We start from the raw sequence: 21,116 nt of genomic DNA on the forward strand, positions 1-21,116 counted from the left end.
GAATGTACTGGTGTGCCACAACTACGTCAGATGGCTTGGTTTTCCTTCTTTCCCTTCTTCAAGGGATTTAAAATGCTACACTGTGATTCTCTTTTGCTCGGCTGATGCTTTTGTATACGAAGGACATGCATGGACTTTACAAACAGGTTGGAACCCAGGTTATCGAAGGTGCCAAGGCTGTATTTCTCATCCACTCCAAGTCACCTAAGACATTAGCACCAGAGCACTCCAAAATACTGTGCCCCTGGGCTTCCCTGGTGGCGCCGTTGTTGGGAGTCCGCCTGCTGATGCAGGGGACGCGGCTTCGTGCCCCAGTCCGGGAGGATTCCACATGCCGCGGAGCGGCTGCGCCCGTGGGCCGTGGCCGCTGAGCCTGCGCGTCCGGAGCCTGTTGCTCCGCAGCGGGAGAGGCCGCAACGGTGAGGGGCCCGCGTACCGAAAAAAAAAAAAAAAAAAGGCAAAATACTGTGCCCCTGAGGACTGTCGAGGTTTTTTCACAAAACAGCAAAATCTCTAGGCTCCAAAAGCGCAGGTGGTGATGCTCGAGTCCGGGAGCCAGGGAAAGAGAGTGCTATGTGGCGACTCCCCAAACCACCAAGGTACATGCTTAATGACCTAGTAAAGGTAGCTTACGCTGCCTCCCAGACACCCGTGACTAAGGCCTTGTTCGTAAAGCTATGGAAAGGACGACTGGAGTTCATCAAACCCAGCACCACAGCAAACTAGCCCCAAGGGTCCGAGCGTTTAACTTCGTCTAACTTTCCGATTGGTCCTTTCTGCCTCCTGTAAGGGAACGGCAACTGATCCCTGGCGCATGCGCATCACGTGGTTCCGGCAGAGGAGCTCTGTGTACCGGTCTTTCTGGCCCGGGTGGAATTCTTACCCCACTTTCCTGGGCCTTGCGTCTTCCGTGAGTAATGGCTCCGGACTCAGGTCCCTTTCCAGAAGGGCCGCTCTTAAAGCTGCTACCCGTAGACGCTAGGGACCGGGGCACCCAGCGCTGTCGCCTGGGCCCGGCGGCCCTCCGCGCCTTAGGCGCGCACCTGGGCTCGGCGGTGGAGATCTCGCTGCCTGACGGCGGCTCCTGCCTCTGCACCGCCTGGCCGCGGCGGGATGGAGCGGACGGCTTTGTGCAACTGGATCCGCAGTGCGCGAGCCCGGGGGCGGCAGTGGGGGCGCCGGGGTCCCGGGGAAGTCTGAACCTGAGCCGACTCCGGTTAGTGCCCTGCCCGCCCCTTCGGCTCCTCGCCGTGTGGCCGGTGTTGCGGGAGCTGGCGGGCGTGTCTGGTGCCCCAAATCCAGCCGCGGTGCTGGAGGCGGCGCAGGAGCTGCTGAGGAACCGTCCGGTCTCTCTGGGCCACGTGGTGGCCGCTCCTCCGGGCGCTCCCGGCCCGGTGGCCGCCCTGCACATCGTCAGCGGGGCACCCAACCCGAATCCGGCCGGGCTGGTCACCCCTCACACCCACATCAGTCTGAGCGGGCTACCTCCGTCGGAAGAGGAGCCGCAGCCCGAGGTGCCCCTGGGGGGCCTTTCCGAGGCGGCCGACTCGCTGCGGGAGCTCCTCGACTTGCCGCTCAGCTACCCCCGCGCCTTGGCCTCGCTGGGGCTAGAAGTGCCACGCGGGGTGCTCCTGGCTGGCCCCCCCGGAGTGGGCAAGACCCAGCTAGTGCGGGCCGTGGCCCGAAAGGCGGGCGCGGAGCTGCTGGCCGTGAGTGCGCCCTCGCTGCAGGGCTCCCGGCCCGGGGAGACCGAGGAGAATGTGCGGCGGGTCTTCCAGCGCGCGCAGGAGCTGGCCAGCCGCAGGCCCACCCTTCTCTTCCTGGACGAGGTGGACGCCCTGTGTCCCCGGCGGGGCGGCCCACACCAAGCCCCCGAGAGCCGCGTGGTGGCCCAGGTGTTGACGCTGCTAGACGGCATCAGTGGGGGCCGGGAGGTGGTGGTTGTGGGAGCCACCAACCGGCCGGACGCACTAGACCCAGCGCTGCGTAGACCTGGGAGATTCGACCGAGAGGTAAATAGGCTCAGCCAGCTAGCTCATTGCCCCCTGGAACCCCGGCCTCTTCTGGCCCCGGTTGGCTGCCCCGAGGCGTTTGCCACTTAGGTTTGGAAGTCAGTGAAGCTGGAGTGGGGCTCTGTAAAGCAGAGAACCCATTCTCTGGTCCACAAATGATCTGCGAGCCAGGACCCTTTCCCCCTCCAGAGTCAAATTGTTCTGAGAAGCAGGGGGGCCGTTAGGGATGAGTTGTGCAGGTCCTGAGAATGAGGAGTACTATAATCAGTAGTGTTAGTTTTTAAGGGAACTAGGACTGCTACAAGCATATTAAACTCTTATGAATCTGGAAGGAGAATTTAAAGTAGGATAGCCTCAAGAAACAAATGTATTGAAATAAGGGGGAAGGCAGGGAAGGACTAAATCAGAGCAGACATTTAACTCTTCTGGATTTATTCATTCCTTGTTCGAACGCCAGCCTCCTATCCCACAATTGCTCCCTGAGTTGCCAGGAAGGTTGAATATTCAAAGCTGTCCTATTTTATAAACTTCAGTCCTAAATTGATTCTTGATTTCTACTAAATAGTTTGAATAGTGATTATTTAAATGATGTTTGAACTTTGTGGTAGGTTTCTAAAGAGACAGGTGATAATTGTCCACTTTAGCATAATCTGTTTAGAACTTGAGTGGATTTCTTCTTCACACCATGTAGTACCTGTCCTGAATAAGCTCCATAAGAGCAGGGACATAGACTATCTAGTTTACTGGCTCCTAGAACGTGGTAGGTTCTCAAAAATAACAAAAACTGGGCTTCCCTGGTGGCGCAGTGGTTGAGAGTCCGCCTGCCGATGCAGGGGACGCGGGTTCGTGCCCCGGTCCGGGAAGATCCCACATGCCGCAGAGCGGCTGGGCCCGTGAGCCATGGCCGCTGAGCCTGCGCGTCCGGAGCCTGTGCTCTGCAACGGGAGAGGCCCGCGTACAGCAAAAAAAAAAAGAAAAATAACAAAAACTTATTAAATGACATATGTAATTTTAACTGTGCAACTTTCTAGCCAGTGTTACTCCTCTGGAAGATAAGGATTTTCATGTATTCAGAATCTAAGGTATGCTTAAGAGTACACAGTAATAGTTCCAAATTTGTTCGCTAAATTATTATACATGTTTGTGAGGATTAAAAAAATAATATTTTAAGCTGTAAACTTTTTCTTTCCTTGCTTTGCACATAGATTGTCATTGGAACTCCCACACTTAGACAAAGAAAGGCGATTCTACAAGTGATTACCTCAAAGATGCCCATCTCCAGTCAAGTCGATTTGAGCCTCCTTGCAGAAATGACTGTTGGCTATGTTGGTGCAGACCTGACCGCACTCTGTAGGGAGGCTGCCATGCACGCTCTGCTTCATAGTGAGAAGGTAAGAAGGATTGATTTATGACCTTCTATGTGAACCCTTTTATTAACGTAACAAGTTAATTTGGAGATTAAAAAAAGTGGTAAGTACATTTTCTTCAAACTTTTGATACCTTCAACAGCTGTTTCTTACATATTTTTTTTTAAAATAAATTTGTTTATTTATTTTTGGCTGCGTTGGGTCTTTGTTGCTGTGCGCGAGCTTTCTCTAGTTGCGGTGAGCAGGGGCTACTCTTCGTTGCGGTGCACGGAGTTCTCACTGTGGTGGCTTCTCTTGTTTCAGAGCATGGGCTCCAGGCGTGCAGGCTTCAGTAGTCGTGGGTCACGGGCTCAGTAGTTGTGGCATGCAGACTCAGTAGTTGTGGCACACGGGCTTAGTTGCTCCGCAGCATGTGGGATCTTCCCAGACCAGGGCTCGAACCCGTGTCCCCTGCACTGGCAGGCACATTCTTAACCACTGCACCACCAGGGAAGTCCTCTTACATATATTTTTACAACTGAACTCCATAGAAATAGTATATGACTGAAAGTAGGGACAGAGAACTGAGTTCTTCAGGTTTGCCCAGAGCGTTTTCCCCCACTCCCATAGTAACTCTTTAGTGCTGAAGCCCAGAGCAGTCAGGAAAAAGACAGTGTGGCCCCAGAAGAAGTAAACCTATATCTTTTTAATTTTTGTTTTATTTTGAATCTATTTCAGACTTAGAGAAAAGTTGCAAAAATAGTACAAAGAATTTTTGTATATCCTTCACACAGATTCGTCAAATGTAACATTTTATCACTTTTGCTTTATCATACTCTCTTCATGTGTATGAATGTTTATGTGCGTGTGTGTATATATATATATATACTCATACTCTCAAATGCAGCCATGATGCCCCTCTAGCATTGAAAATTTAAGTGTATATTTCCTAAAAACAAAGACTTTAAAACCACAGTACAATTATCAAGATGAGGAAATTAACACTGACATGATACTTCTTCCTAATCTATATAGACCTTAACCAAATCTCACCATTTGTCCCACTCATTTCCTTTGTAGCAAAAATTTTAAAAGGAAAAAAAAAAATTTTTTAATCCAGGATTACACCTTGCATTTAGCTGTCATAGCTGCTTAATCTTTAATCTAGAAACATTCTTCAGTCTTTCTTTCACGACTTTAATTTTTTAAAAGTACAATTCAGTTATTCTATAGAATATTCCTAAGTTTGGGTTTGACTGATGTTTTCTCATGATTTGTTTCAGGTTTTGCATTTTTGGCAGAAATATCACAGAAATGATACTGTGTTCTTCTCATTGCATCTATTAGATAGCAAATGATATATCTTTGTCCTATTACTGGTGAAATTAACTTTGATTTCTTGGATAAGGTGGTATCTCTGAGATTTCTCCATTGTCAAGACACTATTTTTTCCCTTTGTTGTTAATAAGCATCTTGAAGGGAAAATAAGCTTTTCTAACTCAGGAGACGATTAGGTGCTTAGGATTTTATTTAAATTCATCTTTGACATACAAGTCCTTAATTCATGACTGCTTTTCTTAAAAATAGTTAGGATATTCTCTTAAATATAGTAGTTTTCAACACTATAGATTGGAAAATCTGTTCACTTTTATGTAATGTCAACCTGAATCCCTAAACCCCTTCTGAAAAAAATTATTTTCAGCATGCTGAGGATTCTCTTGTAACCTTAAAATTGTTCTTTGACCTTATAATTTTTTAAAACCTAATTCGAGTTTGTTTAAGGTATGAAAGGATGATTTATCATTCTAAATTTTGAAAACCTTTTTACCTAGGTCATTTATACCCTTACTCATGTTCTTTTCCTTTATTTTTACTCTTACACCAAAGGTGGGGAAGGAGTTATGTGAACTTGTAAGTCCTCATCTTTTCAGTTTAGGACCAAAGCTGCTTGAAGATTTAATGACAAGTCCCATGTGTGAAGATTTGAGGATATATAATGCCTCTTGAGGGGAGGACAAGAACACCACGGTGTGGGAAAGGAGATTTACATTTAGAATCCCCTCTGCTTTGAAGTTCCAGGTTTGACCTTAAGCACGTTGGCTTAGGTGGACCATCCAGCTGCAGCCGTCCTAGGGTGGAGCCCACTGCTACTTCAGGAGGGGCCTGCCCAGGCATAGTTACCACAGGTGATGGCTCAGTTCATAAACAACCAGGGGAAGTGGAAGAAAGAAAGGCAAAAAGGAAGAAGGGACAGAGGCTTCTGGGAAGGTACTGGCTCCATCTTTTTCTTCTTTCCCTCCCCAGGCAGCTGAGGGGCTGCTGCTGCTTCTGTCTGTGCCGGGGCAGACAAGGGCACATCACAGTTTGTTCATCTTTTTGTCAAGTATGCCTATTAAAGGGTTAGAAAGACAGTTTAACACACACACCTATAGACATAGAGGGGAAAGGATTTTTATCTGCCTGAAAGGATTATGAAAATCAAGTGAATAGTGTACACACAAGTAACCTGCAAGTGTAAATGGGATTTTCAAATGTCAGTTGGTGTTACTTATAAATTAGTTAGTATTCAGTTACCCAATATCTAATACTGCTAACTAGTTAAAAAAAATAGCGCTATTTCAAAAAACTATTTAATAATGTTGTTTGTGAGAAATTAAACAAGATAAAAATTATAAAGAAAGTAAAAATTGTCTGAAATCTCACCTCCCAGAGATTATAATTATTGACATTTTTTAGGAAAACTGTTCAGAAAAGCTCCACGTATACATATTCACTTATTTAATCTTTCATAAATGGGATAAAATAGTTTGTTATTGAAAGTGGGAATTTTGGGATAACTGAATGTTCAGAATTTGATGTAAGAGGGCAAATACTTAAATATAATACAGATATTACAAATAGAAATATGTTTTTGATAGCCAGAAAGGAAATGATCTACTGATTTGACCATTTTAGAATGGCAAAACAATACTATTAAAAAAAAAAAGAAAGATGACAAGTTCAAAAGCAAAACAAACGAACAATACTATAAGCAAAGGCAAGACACGAGACAGACTGGGAAAAATACTTTCAGCCCATGACAAAAGCCCAATTTCCTTGGTGTAGAAAGAACTCTCACAAAGCAATAAGAAAAGACCAACAATCCAAGAGAAAATGGGTAGCAAGATATGAACTGGTAGTTGACAGTAAAAGGATTACAAATGGCTTATACACATGAAAAATCCTCAACTTCCTTTAAAAATTAATCTTTTGGTTCTTTTTCTTTTTTAAAAACTTATTATTTTGAAATAATTAAAACTTCAGGGAGAGTTCTGAGATAGAGAACTCCTGCTAAATCCTTTATCCAAATTCACCAGTTTTTAACATTTTGCCAAATTAGCTTTATCATTCTCTCCTTTCTCTTCTTCTCTCTGTACAGCTGACCTTTGAACAACACAGGTTTGAACTGCACCAGTCCACTTATACGTGGATATTTTTCAATAGTAAATACTATAAATACTGCACGGTCTGGGGTTGGTTGAATCCACACAGACGTGGGGAACGGCAGATATGGGGGGCCACCTCTACTTAAATGAGGATTAACTCCCATGTTGTTCAAGGGTCAACTGCCTAGGTATACACATTGTTTTTTTCTGAATCATTTGAGAAGGGGTTGCATGCATCTTAACCCATTATCCCTTAATATTTTAATGTCCATTTCCTATGAAAAAGTATGTATAATCTCATTATATTCAGGAAATTTAACATTGATCAAAATGTTGTCAGATTTATAGTTCCTATTCTAATTTTGCTAACTGTATCCATTTTTGTAGCATTCTTTTCCTCCAGTACAGGATCTAGTCCAGGATAATGTATTGTGTTTAGTTTTTTGTTTCTTTTTATCTTGAACGCTTCCTTAGCACTTTTTTGGTGTGTGTGCGACATTTGACATTGACATTTTTCAAGGATGCAGGTCAGTGATTTTATAGAACTTCTGTCAGTTTGGGTTTGTCTGTTTCTTCATAGTCAGATTCAGGTTATGCATGCCCATTGGGGATACTACGTAAGTGATAGTGTCCTTTTTATGATGTCACATGTGAAGGCACAGTACGTCCACCTGCCCCTCATTGGTGATGTCCCTAATGGTGACTGATGTGATCAATCAGTCAAGGTTTTGTCCAGTTTATTTACTGTATAGCTGCTATTTTTCCCTTTGCAACTAATAAGAAATCTGTGAGGAAACGCTCTGAGACAATGCAGACACACTGTTCCTCATCAAACTTTCCCTCCCCTAGATTAGCATCCATTGATTCTTGCCCTAAACAGCCTTTACTGTGATGCTTGCAAAATTGATTTTCTAATTCCATTATTTTCCTCTACCTCACTCTTGATTAAAGAAATTTAATTAACACAATAGTGAGCACCATTTCCTCTCTCATACTGGCCGAAATTTAAGGTTTGGTAATGTCCATTGTTGGAGAGGTGTGGGGAGAACAGCTTCATATATTGGTGCAGCTTTGAGGACAGTTTAGTAGTAGCTGTGAAAATTGTAAGTGTACATACTCTTAAGCACAATAATTCTACTTTGAGGAAATTATTATATAAAATATTTGAGCATGTGCACAAGGACTTTCAGTTGCTGCTTTGTTTTTGTTTTTTTTTTTTGTTTTTGTTTTTTTTTTGCGGTATGCGGGCCTCTCCCGTTGCGGAGCACAGGCTCCGGACGCGCAGGCTCAGCGGCCATGGCTCACGGGCCCAGCCGCTCCGCGGTATATGGGATCCTCCCGGACCGGGGCGCGAACCCGCGTCCCCTGCATCGGCAGGCGGACTCCCAACCACTGCGCCACCAGGGAAGCCCGCTGCTTTGTTTTTAATAACAAAAGACTGGAAACAACCTACGTTCAACAGAAGGATGTTGTTAAAATACTCATACAATATGCAGTTGTCAAAAAGAATGAGATAGAGCTGTATTAGTTGACATGAAAAGATTTCTAAGATAAATGAAAAAGTACAAATTAATATGTATGGTATGGTCACATTTGTGTATCTTTTTGAAAGCATATACATATGTCATAAAACATACTGGAAGAATACACAGGAAACTGTTGACATTCTCTGGGGATGAATATTGGTGGAGTTGAGGGGGAGACATTTAATTTTTTATACCATGTGTTACAAATTTCTTTATAGTGATAACAAAATAGATGTGTAAATTCAAAAGAGGATTTACAATTAAAAAGTAATTGTGTTTGTGTACCACAAAAAAGGCCCACCTGATTTTTGGTTTGATTTTGCTTTTTGGGGTGGATTTCTTCAGAACCAGGACAATCCAATGATTGATGAAACAGACTTCCTTGAAGCTTTTAAAAAGATCCAGCCCTCATCATTTCGAAGTGTCATTGGACTGATGGACATCAAGCCTGTTGGCTGGGAGCAGATTGGTGGCCTTGAAGATGTAAAACTGAAGTTAAAACAGGTGAGATAGAGAATCTGCTTAAGCCAGTAGAATATGACAGTCTAAGTGTAATGCTTTATGGTGAAAACAAGCTGCACTGAAACTTCTTGCCGTCATCACTAATGCGATCCTAACATCTAGATCTAATGGTCGATTTTCAATCCTTATTTAACCGGACTCTATAGGCATCAAATATTATTTTTCATACTTTCCTGCCTCACCCTCTTTTTGTTTGCTTTTTACTCTAAAGAGTTTATAATTTAGACCGGGGTCAGTAAACTCTTTTCTGTAGAGGGCCAGAGAGTAAATATTTTAGGCTTTGTGGTCTCTGTTGCAACCACTCAACCCTGCCATTGTAGCACGAAAACAGTCGTAGACAGTATGTAATGAGTATCTGTGTTCTGATGGAACTTTATTTATGGACACTGAAGTCATATAATTTTCACGTCACAAAATAGTATTCTTTTGAATTTTTTTTTTAATTTTATTTATTTATTTTTGGCTGTGTTGGGTCTTTGTTTCTGTGCGAGGGCTTTCTCTAGTTGCGGCGAGCGGGGGCCACTCTTCATTGCGGTGCGCGGGCCTCTTACTGTCGCGGCCTCTCTTGTTGCGGAGCACAGGCTCCAGACGCGCAGGCTCAGTAGTTATGGCTCACGGGCCCAGTTGCTCAGTGGCATGTGGGATCTTCCCAGACCAGGGCTCGAACCCGTGTCCCCTGCATTGGCAGGCAGATTCTCAACCACCGCGCCACCAGGGAAGCCCTGAATTATTTATTTATTTATTTATTGAGCATTTGGAAATGTAAAAACGATTCTTATTAGTTCATGGGCTATACAAATACAGATTCTTTGTTCATAGGCCTGAGTTTGCCCTGGGACTGGTAAAAACACAAAATTATAATAAACAGTCAGTATGGCCTGGGTGGCTACTTGATACTGGTTCTCACAGTGGCTGTTGAGGGACACAGCTATTCAGCCCTTCTTACCTGCATTGCAGGTTCAGCAGTTGATTTTGCCAGTACCCCTTTGGGTGATCCTGCCATAAGGAAGTAGGTTTCTCTAATTGCACACACACAAGACTGATTTATAAGTATCAATTATAATTTATTTGTCTTAACTGGAAGCTACATCTACAGTGAACCCTGGAATCCTTGTGTCCATGGATAAGCACGTTTATAATATGCCCTAATTTTTTATTTATTTATTTATTTTTGGCTGCATTGTGACTTCGTTGCTGCACTTGGGCTTTCTCTCGTTGCAGTGAGCGGGGGCCACTCTTCATTGCGGTGTGCAGGCTTCTCACTGCGGTGGCCTCTCGTTGTGGTGCACGGGCTTCAGGCATGTGGGCCTCAGCAGTTGTGGCACACGGGCTCAGTAGTAGTGGCTTGCGGGCTCTAGAGTGCAGGCTCAGTAGTTGTGGCTCATGGGCCTAGTTGCTCTGCAGCATGTGGGATCTTCCCGGACCAGGGATCGAACCTGTGTCCCCTGCATTGGCAGGCAGACTCCTATCCACTGCACCACCGGGGAAGTCCCCCTAATTTTTTACATGCTTTGTCTCGTTTAATCTTCACAAAATACATGCGGGAGATGAGTAACACCTTCCTGTTAGAAACACTGTTTCTTTAGCTCTGAATATTAAGCTTTCCTGCCTTTCTGAGCACTCGTCTCCCCTACCTTAAATGTTAGTTCTTCAAGCTCCTGAGAGTTTTCTTTTTGCATTTTCTGAGTGAGCCTTTGATCTCCTCAATGTCCCAGGCCTCAGCTGTCCCCTGAAAAATGCTAACTCAGAAATCTTTATATCCAGCGCAGATAGTTCTTTTGATCATTAAAACTACTTAAATGCCTGCCTACTGGATAACTTCCAGGGATCTCAAACTCAGCATGTCCAAAGTTCAGCTAATCAGTTCCACCTCTACACCTGGATTCCCTCCCTCAATGAATGCAGCCAGTCACCCCATCCCCTCACTCAGAAACCTGTCTTCTGAATGCATGGAGTCATGTCATAACGTACATAACGTTACATAACGTAACTTCCCCTCTGGATTTCCCCTGCGTATAATACAGTTACATTTTATGTTTCATATACATCCCTCCCACACCACCTCTGCTGCCTGTGGCACATCAAGCCTTATTATTTTTGTAGTCTGAATCCTTGCAAGAGACTGCTAAGTGGTCTCCCTCCCTCTAGTTTCATTTCCTTCTATCCATTCTCTATACTGCTTCCTCACTGTTGACTAAAACTGTCAAGGCCCAATGTGATCTGAATCCTACTTCCACTTCAGCTCTATCGCGTCTTGCCTCCCTCATCCTCCCCTCTGTTCCTGCTTACTGTTGGGAGATGAATTGGATGCTTTCCTGTGTCTCTGTATATATTGTTCCTTGTCTGTGGAATGCCCTTCTCTGGTCTGCTTGTTAGTTTACAAGCCTGTCTCCCCAACTAAAATAGGAGTTTCTAGGTACAGGGGTCTTGTCTATCCTTTTCTGTAGAGGCAATATATCAGTAGTTAAGAGCTTGTGCTCTTGATCTACACTGTCTGGGTTTAGTCTTAGTTCTGCTGCCTCGCTAGCAGTAAGATAAGATCTGGGCGGGTTACTTCACTTTTTTAGCCCGAGTTTCTGCATCTGTGAAGTTATGATGATAACAGAACCATCTACCTCAGAGGTAGTGAGGATTTACTTACTATTATGAGTGCCTACTTTGTGAAGGTGTGTCACTCTAGGTGATGGGGATTTAGAGGTGAACTTCGCTTACATTCTAGCAGGAGCAGAATGACTAACTCAACATGGAAAAATAGTAGTTTCAGACAGCAAATGAATAAGGGCTCCAAAAGTAGAAGATGGGTAGTAGCGTAGACTGCCTAGGAGGAGGAGGATCTGCTTTAACTACAGTGGTTAGGGAAGACCTCTCCAAGGAAATGACATATGAGTGGAGACGTGTGTGATGAGGGATAGCACACAAAGATCTTAAGGGAGTGTTCAGGCAGAGAGAGACTAGCAGGTAAAGGCCATGAGATGGGAACAAACTGGAGTGTTTGGGCGATGGGTTATGTGAGGCCTTGTAAGCAGTGGTAAGTTAGGAGTTTGGATTTGGATTTTATTCTAATTCTGATGAGAAGTCATGGAAAGATTTTAAGCAGGAAGTGATGTGACCTCACTTAGGTCATAAGGCTGCTGTGTGGAGATCGGACCACATTTCCAGCTCATAGCAGGTACCTGAGGGTTGTGGAACGCATGAATTTACTGAAGTTTTTGATGTTCATCATTATACTAAAACAACTCTCTCTTTTTGTGTCCTGTCTCTTTTTGTGTACTTTTAGAGCATTGAATGGCCTCTGAAATTCCCTCGGGAATTTGTTAGGATGGGCCTGACAGAGCCAAAGGGAGTTCTCCTGTATGGTCCCCCTGGGTGCGCTAAAACCACCCTGGTGAGGGCCCTGGCCACGAGCTGTCATTGCTCTTTTGTTTCAGTGAGCGGAGCTGATCTCTTTTCACCTTTTGTTGGCGATTCAGAAAAAATCTTGTCTCAGGTTTGTTTTTTTATTTTCCCTCATGCAGTTAAGTTTACTTTTGAATTTTTGTTTCATGCCTTAAGGATAAACCTTATTTTTTAAAATATAACTGGCTTTTTTTCCTATTAGGAAAGTTATACCTGATTGTGTATAGAAAATTTAGAAAATATAGAAAAGTGTAAATAAGAAATCCTCCATAATTCTTCTACCTACCGTTAACATTTTGGTGAATTTCCTTTGCTTTTCAGTTTCCTTGGGCAGGGAATGGGTGGATGGTAATATATATCTGTGATTTTTTAACTTAATATTATCACTTTTAAAATTCAATAATATTAAATATTCCTTGAAAATATGATTTTAACCCCCATATAATACTGTTATTCCTTATTTATTCATTCCCTAGTTCTTAGACATTAGAATCTTTCTCTTCTTTTTATATTTTAAAAATTATAAATACAGAGTAATGCAGAAAACATGTATTCATATGAATAAGGCATGACGTATAGCTTTTAAATATTTCCGTTTTTCGAACAAAAGGTATTTCGACAAGCAAGAGCAAATACTCCAGCAATTGTGTTTTTGGATGAAATTGATTCAATCTTGGGCTCTCGATCAATCAGCAGAACAGGATGTAATGTTCAAGAACGTGTTCTTTCTGTTCTCCTAAATGAATTAGATGGTGTTGGATTGAAGACTATAGAGAGAAGAGGAAGTAAATCAGATCAACATGGTAAATACAAGGAGCTGGAAAAAAACGAAGAGGTATTTATTAGCCAGAACACACCAAAAATCCAGGCCAGCATTAAGTAGAATGCATCTGCCCTAGCTTTCCCTATGCTGGATGCATCTCAGAGAGTTATATAATTTCAGTGTGACTCTTAGGACTTTTACAGAGCTGGTAAAATAGTGACTTACCTGGGAAAGGTGAGGCAAATTTTATAATAAAGTATCTTAGGTATATATGAACGTGAATTTTTTCCTAAGATTAGAAACATAACTACATATTGCTAGTGGAGAAGGGAGTTTCTTCTTATTTTCATACCCTGAAAAACTAGTGTTCATCCCTTTCTAAAATTGTTTATGTGAAATGAAACATAACCCATGTTTGGGTTACTGATCATTGGAAATAATGATCAGTAATTGAAAATCTTCAGTTTTCTTAAGGAATGGGTTTCCTTGGTTATAACAAAGTTAAAGTGACCTTGGAAATCCTCTTCCTCTCTTTTGAGCCTTCTCCAGATAGAGTTTGGTATCCTTAAGTAATTCCTGACAGATAATTTTTCTTCTTTTATTTTTTTCTTGTTCTTACTTGTTTCCCATTTTTTAAATTGTTCCATGGAAAGAGAGTCTTACAGCTCCTTAGGAACATATGCCACTAGAATTTGACGGGACCCATCAGGTTTTCTAATCAAATCTCCTCATCATGCAGGCTTTCCTTCTATAGCCTCTGACAGGTGTTTACCCAGCCTCTGCTAAAATACTTGCAGATATAGGGAACTCATTGCTTTGAGAGATCACATCACTGGAGAACTGCTTTGATAATTAAGTTCAACAATTTTGAATGCTTAGCATGTGTAAGGCCTTGTTCTGGTTGCTCTTAGATATTTCTTATCTTCAGGATTTACATAAATGCAGCTTATGTTAATTGTCATATTTCTGCCTGTGGAAAGAAAACAAAGAGGTAGAATCAATCTCCTTCTTCAAGAACGTGAGAGCCAAGACTTTTCATAGCTATACATGTGTTAGTCAGATGCTTCTGTCTTTTCAAGTCGTCCATTAAGTTGTAATCATTCACTGGGGCCCAGGTGCATTTAGGTCAACAGATAGATGTTCTCTGCTGTGGTGTAAAGCTTTTCATCAGTTCTCACACTGAGAGATGCCCCATGAGGATGGATCACTCCCTTCACTGTGTACACAGAGTAGCTCTTTGATAATAATTTGTTTCTGGGGTACCTTGATACTGAGAAGGTGGTCTGGAAAGGAAATGTAAGCATTCTAGTCCCAAGAAAAAAATATCCCCCTATTTAGAAACAAATGGACCTTCTGATTTGTAATTTTAAAAAAATACATTTAATAATTAACAACTTATTGACATTACTTTGTGTTGTATGTTTTCCCTCAGCTAGAGTTTCAGGAAGTTTTTAATAGCAATGTCATGATTGTTGCAGCAACAAATAGACCTGATGTGTTAGATGATGCCTTGTTACGGCCTGGAAGATTAGACAAGATTATTTATATTCCACCTCCAGATGAAAAGGTAATCATTGTGCACATTTACTCTGTGCATTTCTAACAACACACCAGGGAGCTCTAAGAAGACGGCAGAATTGAATCCCTTACTGGGTGTAGGTGTACATGGTATATGTCCTATATTGAATTCCGCGTTTTTCCTTATCTGGGCCCGTCATAAATCATCATTTTCATCTGCTTTTGCTGGGTGCTCTGGCCCTGTTTTCAGAGAAACATAAGCCTAAAAGCAAGGTAGTAATTTCCTTTTTGTGGAAGACTCAAAATACTGAGTTTATCGAGTCTACTCAACATTATTTTGCAACTAGAATGGAGGAATCCTGAAGTGTTAAAAGGGTTTTGGAGGTTATCTGGGTCAGCATTCTTATTTTTCAGTGGAGAAATTTGAGGTTACAGAGATTGTACAATGTATCCACAGCCAAAGAATCAGTAAATCCATTGCCCTTCACATCCAGAGCCATTGGCAGTAAGTGGTGAAAGACACAGAAAATGAATTTTTTTCCTTCCTTAGGCTTTTATCAGATTTTGAAGGGATGGAAAAAAAATTATATCTATTTTATTTTTAAATTGTGTCTGATAATTTATGTATTTGCTTTTGAACCATGTCTGATGGGACTGTTTGTACCCAAAAGAGAGATTCATCAAGTCTCTTAAAGATTATATCTATGGTTGGCTGTTTTTTAAATTAATTATAAAAATATTAAAATGTATCATGATGTCACATTTACTTTCTTCTTGAGAAGAAGTGATTCTTTCTTATTGTTTCTGAAATATATATACTTTCTCTGTAATACGATAGAAAACTCTAACTTGAAATGTTTTAATACAGCATTGTGTCAGACGTAAATGTTGTAAGGTTATAAACGTATTATTTTTTATTTTGTTCCAGGGCAGGCTTTCTATTCTGAAAGTCTGTACAAAAAACATGCCAATGGGGCCTGATATTTCCTTGGAAAATGTAGCAGCAGATACCTGTTTTTTCTCTGGAGCTGATCTTGGAAACCTCTGCAAAGAAGTAAGTTAATTAATGAAGAAAACCTATAGTTCAAAACATTTATTCAGAACTTCATTCACTTGGCAGTATTTACTGAAAGGGAGGCACCATGTGAGGTGAAAAAGACCACTGTGGTCCCTTACCTTCTCTTCAGAGCGTACAGGTTGATGGGGCAGTGGGGGAGGTGCAGAGAGGTAATACTGAATTAAAACATGTAGTGAGTCAGGGAAGTTCAGGGTGCTGTGGGAGTACCTAGGAAGGACACCAGTCCAGACCTGGGGGCACCAGAGAAGGCTATCTGAGAGAGGGTGTGTGTACATTGAAACTGGAAGGATGATTAGGGAGTTAGCCAGGCTAAGGGAGAGAAGCGGAGTGTTTGAGGCAGAAGGAATAAAATGTGCAGCAACTGGAGGTGAGAAATGACATTATTGAAGAGGTGGAGTGGACAGTGGCCAGATCACACAGGTTCTTGTAGGTCACTTTAAGGCATTTAGACTTTATGTTGGCTGCCAAAAAAGGCAGCCACTGTTGGGTTTTTCCTTTCTATAAACTTGTGTTAAATATAACATTCAGAAAAATGCACAGATCAGAGGATATGGTGCACTGAATTAACATAAAGTGAACACACTCGTATAACCACCTCTCCAGAAGCTTCCCGTGGGCCTTCCCACTCTATCCCAAAAGAGAACCACTCTCCTGACTTCCAGCACTGGGGGGATTAGTTTTGCCTGCTTTTGCACTTTATATAGATGGAACCATACGGTATGCTCTTCTGTCTGCTTCTTTAACTCAAGATTATGTCTGTGAAGTTCATCCGTTGTTTTGTGTGTAGCAGTAGTTTGTTCATTTCCATTGCTTATAATATTCTAATATATGAATGTGATGCTTTTATATACGCATTTTATCTTTGAACATTTGTGTTACAACTTTTTCGCTATTATGAATTATGCTGCTATGAACAATCTTGTACGCGTCTATTGGTATACGTGTGTGTGTATGTCTATTTCGTATACAAAGAGAATTGGTGGGTCATCGAGAATGTGTTGATCTGTTCCTTTATGATCAGTGCTGTTTCCTGTTTAAAAACTACTCTGAGGTCAGGAATATAGTCTCTCTTTTTGTAACTTAACTTTTTTTTTTATTGGTGTATAGTTGATTTAAAAAATTTTTATTTTATACCAGAGTATAGTTGATCTCATCTTTAAAATATATGCACTCACAGTGTCTATATTATTCTGCAGTCTGCTTTCCCCCCAGCCCCCCACCCATTTAAGGCTAGAATTTTTTTTTTTTTTTTTTTTTTTTGCTGTACGCGGGCCTCTCACTGTTGTGGCCTCTCCCGTTGCGGAGCACAGGCTCCGGACGCGCAGGCTCAGCGGCCATGGCTCACGGGCCCAGCCGCTCCACGGCACGTGGGATCTTCCCGGACCGGGGCACGAACCCGCGTCCCCTGCATCGGCAGGCGGACTCTCAACCACTGCGCCACCAGGGAAGCCCTAAGGCTAGAATTTAATGTAGAAGAGAAGATGGTCTACTGAGAGGACTTTTAATCACTTTAACTTTTTAGCTTAATGTTTCTATTATCATGAATATTGAAATTCAATGAAGTGAGACTGAGATTTTTGTGTTCAGATTTTTTAAAGTATTACCATATATTATAAAATAACAATGAAGCGTATTTATTATTTCCTATTGTTTGTCTTTTATAGGCCGCCTTGCTGGCTCTGCAAGAAAATGGACTGGAAGCGACCACAGTGAAACAAGAGCACTTTCTAGAATCACTTAAGACTGTAAAACCATCCTTAAGTCACAAGGATTTGACTTTATATAAAAACTTATTTCAGAAACAAGGATTTTCTAACTTAGAAGATATTTAAAAATTATTTTACATACCTGCTTAAGGATTAACTTAAATGTGAACGTGCATTATAATTTGCAACTTCACACTCTGTGTGTGTTATTTCCTATAAATAAAAAAACTTGGGCCTAATAAGCTAAGATTTCATACTTACAGAAAAGTTAAAAGAATAATACAAAGAACTCTTATACACTCTTAACCCAGATTCTCCAATTTTTCACATTTTTCTACATTTGTCTCCTTTCTCTCTCTCCCTCCTCCCTCCTCCCCACCACAGTATTTTTCTGAACTATTTAATAAAAGTAGATTTTACACATCATGCCCCTTTATCCCTTTAATACTTTAGTGTACATTTTCTTATAAATGAGGTTATTTTCTTATATGACCACAGTGCAGTTATCAAATTCAAGAAATTTAACATTGATACAACATTTTAATCTATTGACGATGAATTTCATCCATTGTTCCAATAGTAATTGTTTTCCCATTACAAGATCCAGTTTAGGATCATACACTGCACTTAGTTGTCATGTCTCTTTAGCCTCTTTGCCTTTTTTAATCTGAAACAGTTCCTCAGTCTTTCTTGACCTTGACACTTTTGAAGCGTACAGACTAAGTATTTTATAGAACAGTTGGTTCCTAATTTGTGTTTGTCTGATGTGCATCCTGATAGGTTCAGGTTATGCATCACCAGTGGAGCATATGTATGTGCTGTCATGTCCTCAGATCACAGCTGGAGGCACGTGACATCTGCACATTATTGGTGATGTTAATTTTGATCACTTGTTTATGATCTTGTCCGTCTTCTCCACTGTATAGCTACTAGTTTTCCTTTTGTAATTGTATTTTTTAAGGAGATAGGTTATATATAAGTTTTTATTTTCCTTTATGAAAAGAGTAATAATGCTAGAAAATGTAGATAAACATGAAGAAAACATGTGGGTATTTAACTTTCCAGTCCCTTACACATGTATAGATAACTTTTTAAAACCAAAAGCATGGTACAGTGTAGCTCTTGTTTTTCTCACCTAACAGTACCTGGTAAGCATCTTACTGAGCCTTTCTTCACTCTCAACGTGCCACACAGGGTGCAGGAGCGTTCGTGAAGGAGACAGACATGGCACTGATAGGGCAGCTGGGAGCGGAGACCTCCAACAAATCATGCAGTGTGAGTTAAACGCAGGAGACGAGCTTCAAAGGAAGTATAGGTACAGTCAGGACATGGTGCGTGAACTATATGAAGTCATAAATGTCAAGCAGTTGGAAAGTTTTCTATTTCTGACGGGAGCCAGTACTGTTATTAAGCAAAACCTCACTATTGGGGAACAGTTAAGGAAAAGGCCTGTCTTATTTATAGGTATAAAATATAATTCAGTTAAAATTATTCTAACAGCCTGACTCTTGCTTTTGAGTAGTAGGGAAAATACCTAGAAACTTTATTAGAATTCTGAATATTTTCATTCATGTTCTGTCCATTATTGATTTTACAGGAAAAGGCAGCCATTAGGCCTTTGCCATCCCTAGGCCTGAACCCCTAAACTCAGATTCTAGCTGTATGCTCCTTGTTTTTTCCTAGAGAAAGTTTCTAGTGGTCAGCCAAGAAATTTAGTACCCACACTTTGGTTAGAGGCTGAGTTTTTATTTGAAAATGTCTTTTTAAACTGTAACTTTGCAACAGAACTTTGGAAGCCTCCTGAGGACAAAAACCATGTTTCTTCTCTCATTGAAATAAATCAATAAATGATGAAGTCAGATCAAGGATTTCTTTGACTCAACTTCAGTGTGATTAGAGGATGGCTCTGGGAAATTTCCAAAAGCTGTGTTCGTAATCGGTGGGAAAACACTTCAGCTTCTAAGTATTATACCTGGGAAGTGTGAACAGCTTTACATTAAGCTCAAACTCCTTTCTGAGCCACATTACAGCATTAAACAATGTATCAATAGTACACTCCCAGACCATCTGAAATTTAGCAAATCCATATTTGCTAAACCTGGTAACTAGGCAGCCACTGAAGGGTGGGCAGAAAGAATTCCAACACAAAATATTTAATGAAAGGATATTCTATTTTTCTTATAAAGCCTGAGCTGGGCTGATTAAAATCTAAGTTTGAATTCCTAACATGGGAACCAAGTAGCTGTGGTTCCATGCTCCTGCAAGCCCGGGTTGCAGCAGCTAGAGAAGGTTCTGGAAGTTTCTGACAATTGGGGTGGGGAGGAGAAGCTCCCCCAAGGGATTTTGGGCTTTGGAGCAGCCACAGAGGGTAATGCTGGTGAGTATCCTGAGTGGGTTCCTTTGGGGCACTGCCAAGATTTGAAGGGTGAGAACTGTGCCTGCTAGTTAGTCATTCTGGGAAAGACTAAACACAAGCTCAGTAAACCTGGGCATTAACCAAAAGAGGGAAAGTATGGCTTTCAGGGTCTAGTTCTCATTGTGAGCTTTAAAACAGCCAGTCTAAAATTTCCTGATCAACAGTAGTGAGGTAATCTGCAAGATAAAGACCCCTCTGTTTCCTTCCCACCCACCCCCTCCTCCCACCCCATCCTGGCCCCCAAAAGAAGACAGTCTGGCTTGAAACGAGCATTTTCTTTTGCTACTACTTCTTGCCCCACCCTAATGCCTTTATAAAAGCTTTCTGTTTGTACTACCCCTTGGAGCACCCTGCTAGTTCATGAATCATTGAATGAAGCCAATTAGATCTTCAAACTGACTCAGTTGAATTCTGTTTTTTAACGCTATATACAATTTATAAATTTTTAAAACATTTTATTCTGAACATTTTCACACACATTTAATAATATAACAAAATCCCACATATCTGTCACCTAGATTGAATAATTAGTATTTTGCTAAATTTGCTTCATTTTCTACTGAAAAACAAGTATTTTCAGGTAAATCCCAAACATCATGATATTTCTTAATTATTTCCACATATAATCTCTTTAAAAATGTGTTTTTTTAAAAAAAAACCATAATACTATTATCACACCTGAAAAAATCAACAGTACTCCCTTTAATATCATTTCATATCTGGTCTGTAAGTTTCTCTAGTTGCCCCCCAAATGTCTTTACAGTTGGTTTGTCTATTTCTATGTTCAAATAAATATCCTCACCTTTGGTAAGATTTCTCAGAGCCCATTAGTCAGAATTAATCATCGGTCTTTGGCACCAGATCATGACAGAGCGCGTTAGAGTTACTTATAGGCACTAAATTGTAAGAAACGTGAAGTAAGGGACTTGTGTTTTATTCTTTTAAATTTACCATGCCCCATTCCGAGAATAATGCCTAGGCTATTACAAAACTGCATTTTGAAAAGAAATGACATTGGCAAAGCAGGGCTCTAAGTTTAAGGTCATTACTAGGCATGGGCTACACTCCCCCCGCCCCCCCCCCCCGCCCCGGGGCGTGCCACGTGGCTTGCAGCATCTTACTTGCCCCACCAGGGATGGAACCCGGGCCCCCAGCAGTGGAGTCACGGAGCCCTAACTACTGGACCGCCAGGGAATTCCCAAGGGCTACACATTTTAATTTTAATTTGTGGGCCATGATATATTCCTATAAGATTTCTTTCCTTTTTCTCCTGCTTGTATCCTAGAAAAAACAATTTATCTTTAATTAACAAATTGAGGCTTTTCTTAGAACCTTCTGACAAAAGAAGCTTTAGAGATTCTGCAGAAGGAGCATTAAAAGGCTTCTTTGATTCTATTCAATACAAACC

The 21,116-nt window shown here is 41.5% G+C and overlaps 1 protein-coding gene across 2 annotated transcripts; it reads left to right on the forward strand.

Moving 5' to 3' along the window:
- The first annotated feature begins 866 nt into the window (after positions 1-866).
- AFG2B (AFG2 AAA ATPase homolog B) lies at positions 867-17,522 on the forward strand. Of its 2 annotated transcripts, XM_079913162.1 has the most exons (8): positions 867-2,012; positions 3,218-3,403; positions 8,655-8,813; positions 12,109-12,318; positions 12,838-13,062; positions 14,423-14,557; positions 15,437-15,562; positions 17,251-17,522. In XM_079913162.1, the coding sequence occupies exons 1-8, from the start codon at positions 918-920 to the stop codon at positions 17,416-17,418; spliced, it is 2,304 nt and encodes a 767-aa protein (XP_079769288.1). In that variant the 5' UTR covers positions 867-917; the 3' UTR covers positions 17,419-17,522. The 2 variants fall into 2 exon arrangements, 1 of the variants encoding a protein (XP_079769288.1); XR_013827106.1 differs by lacking the exon at positions 17,251-17,522 and having other exon boundaries at positions 12,838-13,030; positions 15,437-15,450.
- Positions 17,523-21,116: the final 3,594 nt, after the last annotated feature.

Source organism: Stenella coeruleoalba, assembly GCF_951394435.1.
Source record: "Stenella coeruleoalba genome assembly, chromosome: 2".
Lineage (NCBI taxonomy): Eukaryota > Metazoa > Chordata > Mammalia > Artiodactyla > Delphinidae > Stenella > Stenella coeruleoalba.

What these genes read in the sequence shown, in the direction of transcription:
- AFG2B (XM_079913162.1), top strand. Translation starts at nt 918, where the DNA reads ATGGCTCCGGACTCAGGTCCCTTTCCAGAAGGGCCGCTCTTAAAGCTG. An exon ending in CTGGGAGATTCGACCGAGAG is followed by an intron (nt 2,013 to 3,217) that starts GTAAATAGGCTC and finishes CTTTGCACATAG; the next exon opens with ATTGTCATTGGAACTCCCAC. An exon ending in TTGGAAACCTCTGCAAAGAA is followed by an intron (nt 15,563 to 17,250) that starts GTAAGTTAATTA and finishes TGTCTTTTATAG; the next exon opens with GCCGCCTTGCTGGCTCTGCA.